Source organism: Neolamprologus brichardi, chromosome 7 (assembly GCF_056152115.1).
Source record: "Neolamprologus brichardi isolate AB-2024 chromosome 7, ASM5615211v1, whole genome shotgun sequence".
Classification (NCBI taxonomy): domain Eukaryota; kingdom Metazoa; phylum Chordata; class Actinopteri; order Cichliformes; family Cichlidae; genus Neolamprologus; species Neolamprologus brichardi.
Genome location: NC_142110.1, coordinates 35,396,393 through 35,415,546, shown reverse-complemented (window position 1 = coordinate 35,415,546; position 19,154 = coordinate 35,396,393). Strand labels below are relative to the sequence as shown.

The 19,154-nt window shown below is 42.0% G+C and overlaps 2 protein-coding genes across 2 annotated transcripts; one reads left to right on the top strand and one right to left on the bottom strand.

Annotated features, from left to right (window-relative positions):
• The first annotated feature begins 12,871 nt into the window (after positions 1–12,871).
• On the top strand, positions 12,872–14,037 carry LOC148102099 (uncharacterized). Its single transcript, XM_087842696.1, has 3 exons — positions 12,872–12,913; positions 13,013–13,195; positions 13,462–14,037. The coding sequence occupies exons 1-3, from the start codon at positions 12,872–12,874 to the stop codon at positions 14,035–14,037; spliced, it is 801 nt and encodes a 266-aa protein (XP_087698822.1).
• Positions 14,038–15,404: 1,367 nt separating this feature from the next.
• LOC148102098 (general transcription factor II-I repeat domain-containing protein 2A-like) lies at positions 15,405–16,547 on the bottom strand. The gene has a single exon (XM_087842695.1). The coding sequence runs from the start codon at positions 16,545–16,547 to the stop codon at positions 15,405–15,407; it is 1,143 nt and encodes a 380-aa protein (XP_087698821.1).
• Between the last annotated feature and the right edge of the window lie 2,607 nt (positions 16,548–19,154).

Here is a 19,154-nt window from a genome sequence, read left to right as displayed (position 1 = left end):
CTCCCTGAAAAGCCTTCAATTAATCCAAAATGCTGCAGCAAGAGTACTGACAGGGACTAGAAAGAGAGAGCAGATTTCTCCTGTTTTGGCTTCCCTTCATTGGCTTCCTGTTAAATCCAGAATTGAATTCAAAATCCTGCTCCTCACATACAAGGTCTTAAATAATCAGGCCCCATCTTATCTTAATGACCTTGTAGTACCATATCACCCTATTAGAGAATGTCACTCTCGCACTGCGGGTCCTAGAGTATTTAAAAGTAGAATAGGAGGCAGAGCCTTTAGTTTTCAGGCCCCTCTTCTGTGGAACCAGCTTCCAGTTTGAATTCGGGAGACAGACACTATCTCTACTTTCAAGATTAGGCTTAAAACTTTCTTTTTTGCTAAAGCATATAGTTAGGGCTGGACCAGGTGACCCTGAATCCTCCCTTAGTTATGCTGCAATAGACGTAGCCTGCCTGGGATTCCCACGATGCATTGAGTTTTTCCTTTCCAGTCACCTTTCTCACTCACTATGTGTTAATAGACCTCTCTGCATTGAATCATATCTGTTATTAACCTCTGTATCTCTTCCACAGCATGTCTTTATCCTGTTTTCCTTCTCTCACCCCAACCGGTCACAGCAGATGGCCGCCCCTCCCTCAGCCTGGTTTTGCCGGAGGTTTCTTCCTGTTAAAAGGGAGTGTTTCCTTCCCACTGTTGCCAAGGTGCTTGCTCATAGGGGGTCATATGATTGTTGGTTTTTTCAATCATATGACCACCTAATCAAGGCGACTTTTGTTGTGATTTGGTGCTATATAAATAAAATTGAATTGAATCACGGTGATGTAAAGATCTGTAGGGGCTATGTCTTAACCCAGACATGGAGTCTGTTAATTTTACTTAAGAGGGATTATACAATCTATTTACAGTTTTAAGCGTTGCAGTGATCCATACCCAGTGCGGCAACAATCTTCTGGGGAGCCTCTTCAATGAACAAAGCATGTTTTTCTGCTTGGACAAGTCTGTCTGAAAACAAATGTAAGCACAATCCCTTAGACAGTTTACCTACTTTAATGACATAATGTTAATAAAAGAGGTAGAGATATGTATCATAGACATACTAGACTTAGATCTCCGCACATTCAGCTGGTGCACGACTACTTCACGGGCAACATCTCTGTTACGTGCCCTCAGTTCGACCAAAAGGGCGTTGATCTTTTTAAATAAAGGTAAGCGACTAATGTTGTAACTGACGTCAGACGCCGGAGATTTTGGCGGAAAATTAAAGCAAATGGTAGTTTAGATTTGAACAAATTTCTTTAAGCTACAGTATTACCAAATACACTTATCAATTGTCTCATAACTAACAATATTTGTCTAAATTATCTCCAACACCCTGGAGAACAACGGGGAGAGTTTAGAGGCTCTCCAAGATTATATTGATCAGTGCTTCCAGGATCTCGTGATGAAGAAGGCCCAGAGTGCAGCTTCCCCGGCCAAATCTGAGACGTCGTCGTCGAAAAGACAACGCCCGGCAGATTCCCCCGGCACAACATCGCCAGCTGGCAAAGATATTGCCGACATACTGGAGTCAATCGACAAGCGATTGTCCAGTTTCGACGCAAGGCTGTCCCTGGTGGAGATTCTTCACCGGGAATTTAAATGCTTGCGAGAATCCCTGGAGTTCAGCCAGCAGCAAGTGGAAACGCTCGCTGCTGAAAATGCCACGCTAAGGGAGTCGGTGAAATCTCTCACAGAAAATGTTACCCAGCTCAATAGAGAAAATAAAAAAATAAAAGAAACGGTTATTGATCTACAAGCTCGTAGCATGCGTGATAATCTAGTATTTTCTGGTATTCCAGAAGCCGCTGGAGAGGACGCGGAGACCACGGTAAAAAGCTTCATCAAAACCCACCTGAAGCTGCCGGAGGACACGGTGAAGAACATCGTCTTCGATAGGGTGCATCGCCTCGGCCCCATTCGGGCTACGGCCGGGAAACCACGTCCTATTGTGGCCAAATTCGGCCACTTCAAACAAAAGCAACATGTGAAAAGCCGCGGCAGGGAATTAAAAGGAACGGACTTCAGCGTGAACGATCAGTTCCCCAAAGAGATCCTGGAACGACGCAGGGTCCTCTTCCCAATTCGACGCGGCTTCATCCAGAAAGGCTCCCGCGCTGTCATCGCTGTGGACCGGCTGTACGTGGACGGACAGCTCCACCGCGACCCCAACATCACTCCGTGGCTGTATTAACTTCAGACCAGATAAGAATCCGCTACACCCTTTCCCTATCCACTCACACTAACTTGTATTAACATTTGTTTAACTTACCGGTATCAAATCGCATCTTAAGTGTGATTTCATAGCAGTATTAACACCGTCACTCTCCGTCAGTGATTTAATTGGAATGTTTACGTTTTCTTTTCTCTCTTCTCGTGTTTTTTTTTTGTTTTTTTTTTTTTTTTCCTCTCTTTTCCCCCTCTTGTTTTTATGCTGCTCACCCTCGTCCTTGGTTTCTTTCTTTATTTCTTTCACTGCTTCGATCACCTGCTTCCACACTCATCCACAAACAACATCATTTATTTCGACACTTACTCACTGCACGATCACGCACAGTCATGCGCTCAACGGCAGCACATTTACATCAGTCAGACAGCGCACACAGACCTACAGGATACACACACTTAAGCCAAGCATACTCATATTAGTAAATATGCAAACACATAGTCAGACTTGGGGAGCATCTCGCCACACATTTTTTCTCTCTCTCCCTCTCCTTATTTATGAACAAGTGATATATTCTCTCCACCTGTCTAAGCGACACACACAGAGTACACCCCTAGTTATGCACAGACATCTATGGGTGCACTAAGATTCGTTACATGGAATGTAAATGGAGCTGGCTCCAGAGAAAAGAGGTTAAAAATATTTAACCAACTCAAAAAACTACAGGCAGATGTTGTCCTTTTACAAGAGACCCACAGACCTCTTAGAGGTTCGAATGAACTTAAAACACCTGAGTTTCCTAATGTGTTCTCAGCCTGTTATAATTCTAGACAAAGGGGAGTAGCAATTTTAATTCATAAAAAAATTAATTTCACAGTACTCGATACAGTTATAGATCCAGAGGGCAGATTCTTAATCATTAAACTATCTATACTTGATAAAAAGCTATGTATTGTAAGTGTATATGGTCCAAATGTTGATGATCCCTCATTCTTTCACGGTTTTTTCAGTGCACTCTCTGAACACTTAGATGGCACACTTGTGCTTGGAGGCGACCTCAACCTTGGACTGAATGAAGAAATGGATAGGCTCAATACAGCAGGAACTCAGCGTAATTGGCAGTCCACAAATATAATCAAACAGTATATGAGCGACTTTGGTCTTTGCGATGCATGGCGCTCCCTTCACCCCACCAGTAAGGAATATACTTTTTTTTCACATGTTTATCACTCCTACTCTCGTCTAGATTATTTTTTGGTCAGCAGCTCACTGCTGAGTGACGTTTCAGACACTGAGATTCACCCTATAGTTGTCAGCGATCATGCTCCTGTATCTTTAACACTAATGCACAAGAATAATACTATGCCAAGTAAAAACTGGAGATTTAATACATCACTGCTTAAAGATGAAGACTTTATTAAATATTTTAAAAAAGAGTGGACTTCATATTTAGACTTTAATGACACTCCCGGAACATCAGCTTCTGTTTTATGGGAAGCAGGGAAAGCTGTGATGAGAGGTAAAATAATTTCTTTCTCATCACATAAAAAGAAAAAAGAAAACAAAAATATTCAGGAATTAGAAAAAAACATCAAATCACTAGAAGAAGCCTACGCGTCCCACCAAGATCAGGAAACATTGAACAAAATACGCAAAACAAAACTAGAATTAAATGAGATAATTGATAGAAAAACAAAATTCTTAGTACAAAGACTACGCTTACAAAATTATGAACATAGTAATAAATCCGGTAAATTTCTAGCAAACCAGTTAAAAATAAATAAAGAAAAAACAACTATATGTGCTGTTCAAGATTCATCTGGGAACACAATATATGAACCGAAACAAATAAACAACATTTTCAGGGATTTCTATAAAACGTTGTATTCACCACAAATAAACCCATCTAAAAAGGAAATTGATCAATTTTTAGACAGCATAACTCTCCCAAAATTATTAGACTCTCAAGCAATGGCACTGGATTCGCCACTGACATCAGGTGAACTCCAGGAAGCCCTGATAAATATGTCCAATAATAAGGCTCCAGGTCCAGACGGCTTTCCTGCAGAATTCTACAAAGAATTCTGGACGATTCTAGCACCAGTTTTTTACAGAACGTTGTTAGAAATCAAAGAAAAGGGCAGACTTCCATCAAATATGAATTCTGCAAACATTAATCTCCTGCTAAAACCAGGCAAAGACCCTGTATATCCCTCAAGCTATCGTCCAATATCCCTTATTAATGTAGACCTCAAAATAATCTGCAAAGCTCTCTCGAAGAGACTAGAGAAAATAACCCCCCTCTTAATTCATCCTGACCAAACTGGTTTCATAAAAGGTAGGCACTCATCAACAAATACACGTAGATTACTTAATTTGATAGACTACTCATACAGTAAAAACCTTGAAACTACAATATTTTCCTTAGATGCAGAAAAAGCGTTTGACAGAGTTAACTGGAAATTTCTATTTGCAACTTTACACAAATTTGGTTTTGGATCTTCTTTCATCAACTGGTTAAAAATATTATATAATTCCCCAACAGCTTGTGTCAGAACAAATGACCAGACATCCTCCAGCTTATGTCTCCTGAGGGGCACCAGGCAGGGATGCCCACTCTCCCCTTCACTGTTTGCAATTTTTATCGAACCACTAGCAGCAGCAATTAGACAGAATTCAGCAATTAAGGGCATAAAATGCAAGAACGTAGAACATAAAATCAGCCTTTATGCTGATGATGTGTTACTCTTTCTCCAAAATTCACAAACCAATATTTCTGGGGTGATTGAATTGATAAACTCTTTTGCAAGAATATCAGATTACTCAATTAACTGGTCAAAATCTACAGTCCTTCCTATTAATTGCTGCTTCCATAATTCCTCTTCTACTCCACTGCAATCGGGAAATATAAAATATTTAGGTATTAATATTTCTCCCAAGCTTGCAGATCTAACTAAATTAAACCATACCCCACTTTTAAAGAAAGTAGAAGGTGATCTGGCTAGATGGAAATGTCTACCCATATCACTCATGGGAAGGGTTGCTGCTATAAAAATGATGGTATTACCAAAAATAAATTATTTATTCTCAATGATCCCAACTAAACTGCCACAAGATTGGTTCAGATCTCTAGATTCATATATGTCCAAATTCCTTTGGAAAAATAAGCCCCCACGTATAAGCTTAAAAACACTACAAAAGACCAAGGATAAAGGAGGATTAGAACTACCTAACTTTCAGCACTACTTCTTAGCCAACAGGCTTCAGTTTATCTCAGGATGGCTAAAACATACCCTCTTAGATGAACCTTGGCTAGATGTAGAACAAGCACTTTGCAATAATCTAGAGATTTCAGATCTACCATTTATCAGCTCAAACATCCAACGACATGAATGCTTCAAAAGCATCAACATCAGCTCTTCTCTGACAGCATGGTGGGAGTTTCTGAAGTTGACAGAGTCTTCATTAATCCCATGCAAACGTACACCTATCTGGAACAACCCTGACATATTACAAAACAATAATATGATAAACTTTTCAGATTGGAATGGTAAAGGAATCAAATATGTAGAACATATACTAGAAGGAACAGAATTTATTTCATTTGACAGACTAGTTACACAATATGGGATCAACAAGAAAAGATTTTTAGAATATCAACAAATTAAATCCATAATAAAAAAGAAATTTAAACTGGGTCAAGTTGAACTACAAACACCACCAAGTGTGGTTCAATTTTTTACTCTTAAAACCCCCAAATTACTATCCAAAATATACAGAATGCTTTCTAAAACAGATGAATCAATATCACTTCCTATTGCAAAATGGGAAGCGGATTTATCTTTTAACTTAGACCAAAACTTCTGGTCTCAGATTTGCTTAAAAACCTTTCATCTAATCAGAAATCCCAGTCTTCAATTAATTCAATACAAAATACTACATAGAGTGCACTATACAGGTCATCGGATGTTCAAGATGGGCTTTGCATCTACCAACAACTGCTCACACTGCCAAACCAATTCACCGGACAATTATATCCACGCTCTTTGGTTCTGTCCACCAGTTCAGAAGTTTTGGCGCGAGATATGTGAAGACTTATCAAAGTGTCTGAAATGTAACATTCCAACTTCCCCCTTAGTGTGTTTGTTGGGCAGCTTAGATAATGTCACTTCAGAAAAGAAGATAGCCCATATGGTTTTCACTGCCCTATGCATAGCCAAGAAAACAGTCCTCATGAACTGGAAAAATAAAAACAATCTTAATTCTAACCAATATAGAAATTATCTATTAGATTACATTAGTCTTGATACAGCCTCTGCCACCACATCAGATCAATCGCTCTGGGCTCCTCTGATCAGCTCCATCACCTAGTGGGGGTGGGGGGTCATATTTTGGTCTCGCCTTCACTGTTGTGATTGTTGTGGGGGTAGGGTCAGGCTTAGGGCGTCGGGGGGTTCCCCGGGAGCATCTTCCTCGGGGGGCTCAACCCGGGGTAGCGGTCATGGCCAATTAGGGGCTCTGTTGGCTCTTAGGTGACGGCTTCCTCGTGGCTACGTGCAGCGGGGCTAGGGGAGGGTCTGTGCTGACGGACGGGGGTTACTGACCTGGTGGCCTGGCTGCCCCTGGGTGGGTCCAAGACGGGCGTGAGGTTCTGGGGGCGCTCCGGCTCTGGCCTGGGGCCCTGGCCGGGCCTCGGGGGCCTGGGTCCTGGTTGGTGTGTTGCCGGGGTTGTGGGCCGGTGGGTATATGGGGGCCCGCCACTGGCGCAGGGTGCCGCCGGTGCGCCGAGCCACCTGGGGGGCTCTTCAACTGGTGGGGGGGGGTTGTCACATCTTGCAGGAGCTTTCCTCTCTCAGGAACTCTCTCTGCAAGAGGGGGAGATACAGGAGAGGTGGAGGAAGATCTCAGCCTGGGCGTCTATTGTCTTATGTAGTCTGTAAGATGAGTGGATGATGGGGTGGGTGCAGTTTTCTCTGTGGTGGGGTTGGGTGGACTGCCCCGGGCTCTGTGGGGCCGGGCGGCGCCGCTGCACTGGGCCCCGGTTCGGATGGGCCTGGGCCCCCCTTCCCTGGCGGGTCGCGGAGTATGGGGGTGCCTACTGGGGTCAGCGGGGGAGCTGGCCCCAGGGAGGGGTCACTTGCCCCTCCCTTCCTTCCCTCCCCATCTCCAGCTGCCTCCCTCTTCCCGCTCCACCACAACCACCCACACATGCAGGGCCTTGGAGTAGGGGTGTGTCACCAGGGTGCAGAGGAGGTAACCCCCCCCTCTGTCCCCTTCTGGCTGCCTCTGCCTCAATTTTATCCCGCAACTTAGACATTCACATTACTCACACTCTCATTACACATACATATAGGATCTTGGGGGTGGGCACGCTACACGGAATCCCAATTACCATCAGGGTGTACACCTCACCCCCGGCGTCGTTGCCCACCTCTCAATTTTAAATACACGTAGACATTGAGGGCTAGCAGGAGGGACTATGCGCTTACCTGCTGCTCTCTGGCAGGTAGCTCCATGCCCTCCTGGGTTTTAAATGCACCTTAGAACACACATACATCAACACTACAATGAGCGGGTGGAGGGAGGTTAGGAGTCTTCTCTCACCCTCGTTCTCTGCTTTCTGCTGGAGCAGGGGGGCTAGGAGGAGGAGTTGGCCGTCCGACTGGGATCCGGAATGTGGGGCCTCCCTGCTGCTGCGGAGTCGGGGCGGTCTGCTTCTCCCCACCGCAGGGAAAAGGGTAACACAACCTGGGTCTTGGTGCAGTTCCCCCCCTCCAGGGGCAAGGGTACCTAGACCCGGTTCGTAGAGTACGCTTGGGGAGTGTGATTGTGTGTACAGCGTCTCTTTATGTCTGTCTCCACGTTGGTTGAGTGTGGAGTAAGTGCATATGAGAGCATGAGGGTGGGAATGGATGTTTGTATCTGTGTGTGCCTGTATGTCTGTGTCTATATGTCAGGTTGGGTATCAGATGCCACCTCTCTGAGGACAGCTCAGGCCCTCCAAGGTTTGGAGGCCTATCTCCCCCCACCACTTCCCCTGCCGGGGGCGGACTCCCTCAGACATCGGTGCGTTGGTGGTTCTTTGTGTCCAGGGGTGGGCGTCCGGGTGCACACCGGCTCACTCCTTGGCGGCTGCTTATCGGGGCCTGGAGCCTGGGGCTCGCTTGGGCCACTTCGGAGGTGGGGTGCCCCCGGCCTCTCGGCCTGGGGCTCGGTCACTCAGGCACAGCTGGCTGCCGGCGGAGCTCACGGGCACGTCACTGCAACCCCCCCTGGCTTCTGCTCCGTGGCTGCTGGGTGACCCCTCATCTGGGACTCTCCTCAGCTCTTTCTGGGACAGTGGCACGGCTGCCCCTCTGTTGGTCTTCCTTGGTCTCTTGTGTTCTGGGGGCCTCTGGATGTCTGGAGTTTTGATCTCCTCCATACCTGCTTCATGCCCTGGAGGACGGGGCAGTGGCTCCCCACACCCTCTAGCAGATCATTACATGAGGGAACCTTTTAAGAAAACAAGCGCGTCCATGCTCACAGGTGTACACACGGGTGATCACACACACAAACTACACCCTTTTTGGCTCCTACCTCAATGCACACTGTGCTGTCGATCTTACGTGCTGCACAATAATGTTTAATATTTAGTATTTACTGTCATATTCCCTTATATCATTGTGATGTGGTTTATTGTATTACTCTCATTTTCTTCTGCTTGTTTTCTTTTTTCTTTCTCAACAGGTGATCCAGGTGATCGATATATGTATTTTTTTTTTTTTTCTTCTGCTTATTCTGTTGGTTTTTGTTTTTTGCCCTTCTCCCCCGTCCCTCTTCTCAACTGTTTTTCTTTCCCTCTTTCTTTCTCCCTTTTCTTTCCCCCAGTCAAGTCTGTCCCGTATTCAGCAAGTGAAAATAAAATAAAGAATAAAAGGTGAATCAAATGGACCATTACGGCAAAGCTGGGATGGTCAATTTGGTAAAGAAAATCCGTTGGGCATCTTTCTTCGCCTTTAGACAATAATTCTGATGGCAAAAGAGCCAAACGGGACAGGCAATAAAAAAAAAAAGGAAAAAAAGAAAAAAAAAAAAAGGACTTAAAAAAAAAAAAAAAAAAAAAAAGGACTTAAAAAAAAAAAAGGACTTAAAAAAAAAAAACATCTCTGTTACGTGCCCTCAGTTCGACCAAAAGGGCGTTGATCTTTTTAATTCCAAGTCTGACTTGTGGTGGTGACATGTTTAATATATATTTCGTGAAAGCAACAGCATCCATGAGATAAGCTCTCTGAGTTGTTGATTTAAACCCTTTTGCTTGTAGGTGTGCTAGAAAACTCCAAAGTCAAAAATACAAATTAATTCATGTATATTCACACATGTATATAGAAACTAATAATCATTCAAATTTAGCACTTACTCACTGACTTTTCCATGGTTCCTCAGAAACAGAAGGTCAACATTTGGAATTGCTGGGTCTGCCATGAATTCCAGGAAATGGATGACATGAGTGGCTCGCTGCCTTGCATTTTCACGTAGTTTTCTGCTAGGGTTCACACCTTCTGCATGGGCACTAAATTCCTCCACAAGTCTTACTGATGAGGAAGAACAGACATCATATCAAAGTATAGTTATTTAGCACTCATATTTAGGCCTCTTTAGGTATTTAGGTCTTTTACATCAGGGAGATTTTATTGACAAAACAAATCTTTTTTCAAGCTTCTCAATGCATAAAGAAAACCTCCATGAAAAACTCGTGTGAACTCACTCTTCACAAATGAACTGAGTAAGGATTGCTATCCGAGGATGATCAGTCATACTATGTAAGATTATCTCCAGTTAATACATTTTACAGTAGTAAGTTTGATAAGATATATTATTTACCATAGTGAGGGGCTTTGCTGGGTGAAAAACATTTACGTCTGCTATATTTAACCTGAAATAAAAAGGATCATTAAGCAGATTTGTTTATCAAAAGTAAAGGAAAGAATGTTTCACAATGAGGTGTACAATCATACGAGGTAAACAATACTCACATTTGCACGCTTGGTTGAAGAATGTATCTGCTTGAGCTCATGATTCCTTTCAATTTCACATTCTAGCAACTGCTTCACCACCTGTAGCTCAGTGAACAGTATCTCACAGTTTTTGCAACCAGGAGCAGGTGTCCTCAGGAGAGGACATCCCCTCCATTGCTGTACTGCATAGTAAGGTGCACTGCTTGGGATTAACAAATCAGGGGATACCACTGTTGAATCACAAGTAATCTTGCTGGTGGAGATAGAAGGAGGCTGGATAATTGGGATGGTGTGGTCACTGAGAGTATCACTGGCAGAGAGAGGAGGCTGTAGGTTTGGTCTGGTAGAGTCACCAGGAGCCTCACTGTCAGAGGGAGGAGCAGGCAGGTGGATCAGTGTAGCATGGTCACTGTGAGCCTCGCTGTCAGAGGGAGGACCAGGCAAGTGGATCAGTGTAGCATGGTCACTGTGAGCCTCGCTGTCAGAGGGAGGAGCAGGCAGGTGGATCAGTGTAGCATGGTCACTGTGAGCCTCGCTGTCAGAGGGAGGAGCAGGCAGGTGGATCAGTGTAGCATGGTCACTGTGAGCCTCGCTGTCAGAGGGAGGAGCAGGCAGGTGGATCAGTGTAGCATGGTCACTGTGAGCCTCGCTGTCAGAGGGAGGAGCAGGCAGGTGGTTCAGTGTAGCATGGTCACTGTGAGCCTCGCTGTCAGAGGGAGGAGCAGGCAGGTGGATCAGTGTAGCATGGTCACTGTGAGCCTCGCTGTCAGAGGGAGGACCAGGCAAGTGGATCAGTGTAGCATGGTCACTGTGAGCCTTGCTGGAAGAGGCTATAGGAGAAGCAACCTTTGACCCTTCCTCCAGTGCCCTAAAGATGCCCTCCTCAATTACAGCATCATCCACTTCATCCATGTGTGAGACCATTTGTGGTGTGGGATTTGATGCCCTCAGAAGTGCCAGTTCTTTAGCAACGTGTCTGTCCTTGGCCTTTTGCATGTAAAGTTTAATCATAGGTTTCTGAAAAATTTAGTATTAGATGTGATTAGGATTAAATTTAAACAGTTTTCTGTGTAACCGTATATCAAAACTGTCAGTATTTTACTTATTTTTATTTTACTAACATCCTTCATGTTTTTATCTATGCACACAACATGCTTTCTAGAGCTCGAGGAACATTATATAAATACAGCATACGGACAAAGAAAGAACCACCGTATTCTTCTATAGAAACTGGAAGACTTTCATTTCACCAGAGTAACAAATATGTAAAATGCAGGGTGCTAAAGTCCCTTTAACATAAACATCTGATTCCAGAGATCAAGGCTGCCTCACCAACACACAAAAACCACACAGAGACACCACAGAGTCAATAACATACCTGTAATTTGTGGACCTTTTCCAGGTGCTTATAAAGCCGATTAAGATGTTTTGACTGACATAAGTGGACTGGACAGTCCAGATTTGCAGAAAAGCTGTAAAAATAGTCAAAATAAAATGCTGAGTAGGATGAAATAGAAATTGGGTGTATATAAAAGTTAGCAATTAAATAAATGCAGTGATTCGAAAACATGTGTAAGGACAAATACATGTAAATTTAGTCTCTTTCAGAATTTATGAAGACACTTACTGCCGATGAGAAAATTGGCTCAAAAGAGTCAGCTCAGTTTCATTTACCACCTTCTCTGTGACTCTTAGGTGCTGAACAATATCAGCATATACATGTCCACATATGGGACACTTGTGTCCATTTCTGACATTGTGATGCCTTTGAGTCTTGGAGATGCCAGCAACCTGTTGCTGTTCCTCTGTACTCTTTGGCTCCTCGCTACTCACAAACACCACCTGTACACAAAAACAAGATTCATACAACTACTAAAAAACGTTTTACTTTTTGTCTTACTCTTACTTAATATTTACAAATGCCGTTAAAAATGAATTATCTGCAGTACTGTTAGTAATTCTGCCTGCTTTTGGTTTTACCTCCTTTTACCTTTTTCATTTTGACATACTGCATTAGCACAAGTGATCTAAATACAGACAAAACACATAACTTTTTTTCTACTCTATTTCTACTATTTACCTAAAAATGCAGCCAAGGCCTCAGGCGTTTTTTATATAACTATTTACAGAACAATCAGGTGTTCTGCATCAAGTAAGAAGGCACACAAATTATTTGTGCCCCTCCAAAAAAATTGTTTGTTCAATATAAGACAGAGGAAAACACGACAGGCCTAACCCTTGCAGATATGATAACATGAGGTGTATCCCTCCTGTTTCCAAACCTAATTTAGACTCAGAATACGCTAAATGTCACAAATCTCTCACAGATGAAAGCTCGCTCTCTATCCTCCTAAAGCTTCCCCCTCTTCCTAAACAACCATATGCCGCATGTTGCAATATAATATTTTATTGGTCGACATGGTATACTTTAATCTGTAATTTAAACTGTAATTACAAAGTTGTGTTTCCTTATAGTCTTATTCTTGAGATTGAGATACACCTTTTTTTCATATACTGCAGCATAAATGAAAAGAAACATTACAATGCTAATTTGCACAAAATCAAAAAAACCCAAACAGCATGTGCATTAAAATAAAAGACCCCCCCCCCCCCCCACACACACACACACACACACACACCAAAAAAAAACTATTTCCAACAGTGTAATATGAGTTTAAAGCATTCCAGAAGCTATACAGAAAAGCACAAGGTCAAACATGACTTAAAAATACCAGTATAGGTTTATAAAGGCACTGAGGGGGGAAACTAAGTTTCCCACGAGATATGACGTAACTTCCTGTTTTGGCAGGTGACGGCAGACGTGGGCTGTATCCCACTACTTGCACTAGGGCGTGTGACGTATGTCCGTTTCCAAATACTACCGCTTGGGCGTTTGATTGAGCCTTGCATCTATAAAATGATCCGGGTTTCAAGAGCCAAGTCAGCTGCCAATAGGAACGAAGAAGTGTTGACACCTGCACGCACATCAACGGTAGGTTATGGGTTTGTTGGTATTTAGAACTAGAGGTGTAATGTTATTGTATTTATGTACAATACCATTACATAATGTACAATAGCATACATAAAAGACTCAGCATCCTTTACATACATACACCTGTGTACTACAGCACCTCATTGTTTACCCCATGGTACAGTATGGTATGCATAACCATTACAAAACATTTAGCCAAGAAAAGCACAATTTTACTAGTTCATAGCTTAAGGAGTAACATTTTCCCTTTTGTTTTCACCTTCCAGAGGCAGCTGCTACAGCCAATTGACAAGTTCTTTCTTTTCCTGGTTTTCCTGTCACTTGGTTTGAAGGAGAGGGACCTGGTACATCGATTTAATATACACCAGTCCACAGTGAGCCGCATTATTGCAACATGGACAAATTTTCTTGCCACTGCACTGGGGTCTCAATGCATCTGGCTTACACGTGCAGAAGTGCAAGCTTACCTCCCTGAGGAATTCAAAGATTTCTCAGACACCCAGATGATCCTTGACTGTACAGAGCTGAGGTGTCAGACACCATCCTCACCACTTCTCCAAAGTAAAATGTACTCTTCGTACAAATCCCACTGTACGATGAAAGCCCTGGTTGGCATAGCTCCACATGGTCCAGTGACATTCATCTCTAATCTGTATGCTGGTTCAGTTAGTGACAAGGAACTATTCAAACAATCAGGCATTGCTGAGAAGTTGACTGAAGACATGGCAGTGATGGTAGATAAGGGCTTCCTAATCACCGATTGCTGTAAATGCAAAGTGTGCTGCCCACCTTTTCTATCTAAGCAGAAGCAGATGCCAGCATACCAGCTTAAGGAGATGTAGGCCATAGCCAGACTCAGGGTGCATGTGGAACAAGTCATTAGGAGGATTAAACAGAACAAACTTTTTGATAGCATCATTACCATGTCACATGTTTACAATATCAACCAACTGTTTGCAGTAGCATGTATGCTGTCAAATTACCAGAACACAGCATTAGTTAAAAAATGGGTTAAGTGAGACAAGATGGATTTTTCCCAATACACCAGTGCCAGTACAAGTAACTTATGGAAAATGACCTGCAGCTGAGGCCACTACAGTTGCATTTCTTCCTTCTCAGCTGACAATACTTGATTACAGAAATGGTACTTGAGTGCTGATAGTTGAGTTCCAGTTATTGATCATTCTAATTCATTGCAAATGTTGAATGTTAATAATACTGTTTAATTATAATACTATATTACTATTCAGATTCAACAAAATTGTTTATCAAAATTATAAAGTAAATCACTAAATCGTTTTAAAATCATAAGTGACATTGTGCTTTTGGAACATCCAAAATACCATTTGTCATTTTCTTCCCTCAGTTGTGTTATTGTCTAAATGTATATCGGTATGCTAGGCATGGAGTTTTAAATACTTACCATGTAAATAAGTTCTACACAAATTCAATGTTTTAATGTGTGTTTTTAAAAAATGAAATTGATGCCATTGCTTAAATAACAGTTTATTGATTTCACATAAAAGTAACATGTAACAACAAGTAACAACAAAATAATTCATGAAATACATTGCAAATAAAACATCAGTTATTTTGTTCCAGCCAGCCTGAAGGATCTGTTTTTATTTTTGCTATGTTTTCACTGTTCATTTTTCCAAACACAGGTATCTTGGCATATATATGTAAAAAAAAAAAAAAAGAAAAAAAAGAAAGAAATAGTCAGCCCTTTCTCTGATTGCATTGTGCACATCTGAATCCATGTATATTCTTTGCACTAGGTCAGGGGTGGCCAGCCAGTCAGAGACCAAGAGCCACTTTTTTTTACTGTGTTACCGTAAAGAGCCACATCATACGCATAGGCACACATGGACATCACCCATCCTTTCCCCTCTCTCTCTCTCTCTCTCTCTCTCTCTCTCTCTCACACACACACACACACACACACACACACACACACACACACACACACACACACACACACACACACACAAAATACACACATCTCTGCTCAGCCAGATTTATTGTAAATGTCACACACCAACATGATAATGACAGAAATGGACTCCTACAGTACTAAAACCACAGGCCAGTCATTTTCAACAATGAACATTGTGTGCACTGTCTCTCACACACAAACTCTCAGTTCAACCAAGTCCACAAACAAAATATAATAATCTACAATAGCATTTACTTTTACAATGCATGTTGTTTAGTGGGACTTCTGGCATTCCTTGCCTTGAACAATCCTCTTCAAATCTGGCTTGTATTCCGTTGTTGCTACTCGGAGCAATTCTTTCACATGAGTGTCAGTCAGAACAGATCGATGCTTTGATTTCACATGTTTTAGGGTAGAAAACACAGACTCACAGACGTATGTTGACCCAAACATTGACATTATCTTAAGCGCAGCCCGTTTGACATTGGGGTATTTTTCCATTGGCACACTTTTCCAGAACTCAATGGTCTCTTCCCTTAAAGCAGGTTTCAATTGGTCCTCTTCACAAAGATCGATCATCTCCAACTCAGCCGCAGCTTCATCTGTGACTAGCGGGACTTTCAAACAGCTGGTCTCTGCATTAAATGGGTCGACGAGGAACGTAATCTGTGGCCTTTTCAATTGTAGATCATGGAACCGGGTCACGAAGCTTTCGTGCAAGTTTTCAATCAGCGTTGCATATCTGGCTCTTTGCTTACTCAGGGCAGCGCTGGCGACTTGCCTGCTGGCTTTTAGCAGAGTGGGAAAATGTGTTAAATCTCCCTTTTGAATATGTGTCTTGAACAGCTTCAGTTTGTTGACAAACGCAAACACACTTTGCACCAGGTCAGGCAGCATTTTTAACTTACCCTGCAGGGTCAGGTTCAGTCTGTCCAAGTGACACAGCATGTCGACCAAAAAGGCCAGATCCATAATCCACTTGAGGTCCGAGAGCTCGGGATAGTCCTTGTCCTTCTTTTCCATAAACAGTTTCACGGCATCCAAAAGCTCAAAGAAGCGAGAGAGTACCTGGCCTTTTGACAGCCACCTCACAGTGCAGTGCAGCGGCAGGTCACCTGGAAGCCCTCGGTCCAGCTCAGCGATGGGATTCTTGAATTGCCTGTGGTTAAGCGCATGTGTGCGGATATAGTTGACGATTTCCATCACAGGCTTCATGACGTTATCTAAATTCAATGATTTAGACACGAGTTGCTCCATGTGGATGATGCAGTGGAAATTCCAAAAGTCAGGAATAGTTTGGTCAGCTTTGCACAGCCCCACAAGCCCGTTCACAGATCCCACCATGGCTGGTGCTCCATCCGTGGCTATTGCAGTTAATTTCGTTATGGGCAGATTTGCTTTTTCAAATGCAGCCATCATGGTTTCTTTCACATCTATGCCACGGGTTCTGTCTTTTAATGGCACAATATCCAGGAGTTCTTCTTTGATCACACAATCGTTTGACACAGACCGTGCAAATATTGCCAACTGAGGCTTGTCTTGTATATCACAACTCTCATCCAATGCGACACTAAAATACTCACATGCTTGAAGGTCAGAGTGCAACTGTGATTCAATAGCCGTGTTAATGTCCGATATTCTGTGTTCAACAGTGTGGCGAGACAGTTGGACGTCTGATACCATGCGTTTTAATTTGTCGTTTTCAGGAGACAAGATTTCAACAACGTCACTGAGGCATTTTTTAACAAACTCCCCTTCATTGTTTGGCCTTTTAGCCCATGCAATGTTCCAAGCCAGCTGATAGGATGCGAGCGTTATGGTCTCTGACCGCTTCGTAAATTTTTGGAAAAACTGTATCTGCTTTTCTGCCTGACTTTTCAAAGTGGCCAACTCGCGCTTGCGAAGTTCAGTCCCTTTTGGAAATTCCTGGTCGATGTTAGCATGGAGTGAGCTGAAGTGGCGCTGAAGATTTGAAGCTTTGAAATGCGCTAATGACGTCTGACATATAAGGCAGAATGGCTTGCCATTGCGTTCAACAAAAAAATATAAACTCTCCCACTCTGTTAAAAACGTCCTGTGTTCATCTTCATATTTTCTTTTTGCTGTGCATTTTGTTCCTGCCATTTTAAGGGCAAACTTGCTCCTACTGGGAAACTTTGCGGTATTTTCATCTCACACACATGGGCATTTGATGAAAATACCGTATTGAACTCAAGCGAAGCGAACGCGCACATTTTAAAACAACAACATAAAAAAAACCCCGAAACACAAACACAAACTTTGATATGAACGTAAGAGCTGCATGAAACCAGGCAAAGAGCCGCATGCGGCTCGAGAGCCGCGGGTTGGCCACCCCTGTTATAGACCATGAGAATAAGAGGTTTGTAAAGAAATGTTGGGTCTCATATTGAGATTTTGCGTTTAACCCAACATCTCATCATTGAACCCAATTTCTCAATACAAGACCCTGTTGTTGGGTCATATCCAACATGATATAGGTGTGTTGGGATCATAAAACCCAGCATGTTCTTACCGCACTTGGGATGTTGGGCCATTCTATCCATATCTTAAATAAAAATATGTTTTTCACCCAATACTTAAGTAGGAAACCATATTTCCTAAAATACTAGTTATCTGCTTCTTACAGTTGCTGGAAACGGTTTCCGAAAAGAACTCGCCATAACAATGTTTTAACATGTTTTTTGTATTTACTCTTAAATAAAACACAATAAAACAGTCCACTGATCTGAAATGTCTTCATTTTATTTTAACATATATTACACAGCTATAAGCAAGTACTTTGATTTCTTCATGAAAACAGAATGAACTTTGTTTGTCATCAAGGATTTGTCAATTAAAATAGTGGCCAAAACTAAAACTACATTTTTTATGTTATTTTTATTGTGATCCTTCGTTACTAGATTACAAAAGTATGTTAAAATTATTTCAATAAAAACTGAAATGGCAGACTGAATTACATTTAAAGAAACTTTGTGCAAACCCCCAAACTCAGCTATGCTGATCCTTTTTTGTTACTCAGTCTTTAATTTTTAAACATTGTAACAGACAAGTAAACCCCAATAAAAGAACAGTATTAACAGTAAAGCTCTAAAGGATGTAGCAGTTGGATTATTTGGTGACACAAAAAGTGGAAAGTAGAAAAAGAATCATATCTTCCCCAAAAATGGTATGAACAATTTGCTTGTCCTCAGGCTTGTGGAAGCTCGATAGATTGCTCATCCACTGTGACTGAGTCATCCATCTTGTTAGTCTGTAACACAAAAGTGAAAAAAATAATTGAATATCAAGGGCATAGGGCCATTCTTAAATATAACACAAAATGTTCACATGTAAATCAGTGGGTCCTAAATGTCTCTGAAAGTAAGCAGGATCTCCTCATTGAAGTTCAGTGGAATGTATAAAGACCTACAAATCTTCAAGATTTAAGCATTCAATATGTAATATGGTGTGACAACAGCACTGAAGAGTTTCCACAATTGAGATTTCTTCCTGGAATCTGTTTTGCTTTGAGCCAGTCAAACCCATATGTTGCCTTGAAGAAAACATATGGTAAAGCCACTGATTAATTTTCTTGTCAGCTGAAGACCTGGTGTCAGGATTAATTTAATACAGAATAATTGATTGCTCTAACCACAATTTTATAGATTACAGATATGCATTAACTCGCTGTTGGCAAGGCATGGATTTACAACAACTATAATACAAAGACTACATTGATTGTACTCAACCTCATTGTTTTAAAGGGCCTTCTCATCAGGGTTGCAGACATCAGTCATTGATACATCCTTCTTCATGGGTTTTTGCTTGAAAAAATAAAGAATTTGCATTCATGGTTGTTTTAAGATAATTATATAAAACGGATAAAACAGATTGTGATTTTGCATTATTGAGATTTACATGATGCACTGTAATTGTATGTTTTTAATATATAAATGTAATTAATGTACATTAAAGGAAGTTCACTAATATTTACCAGTCCTTTGCACCATGCTTTATTGCACC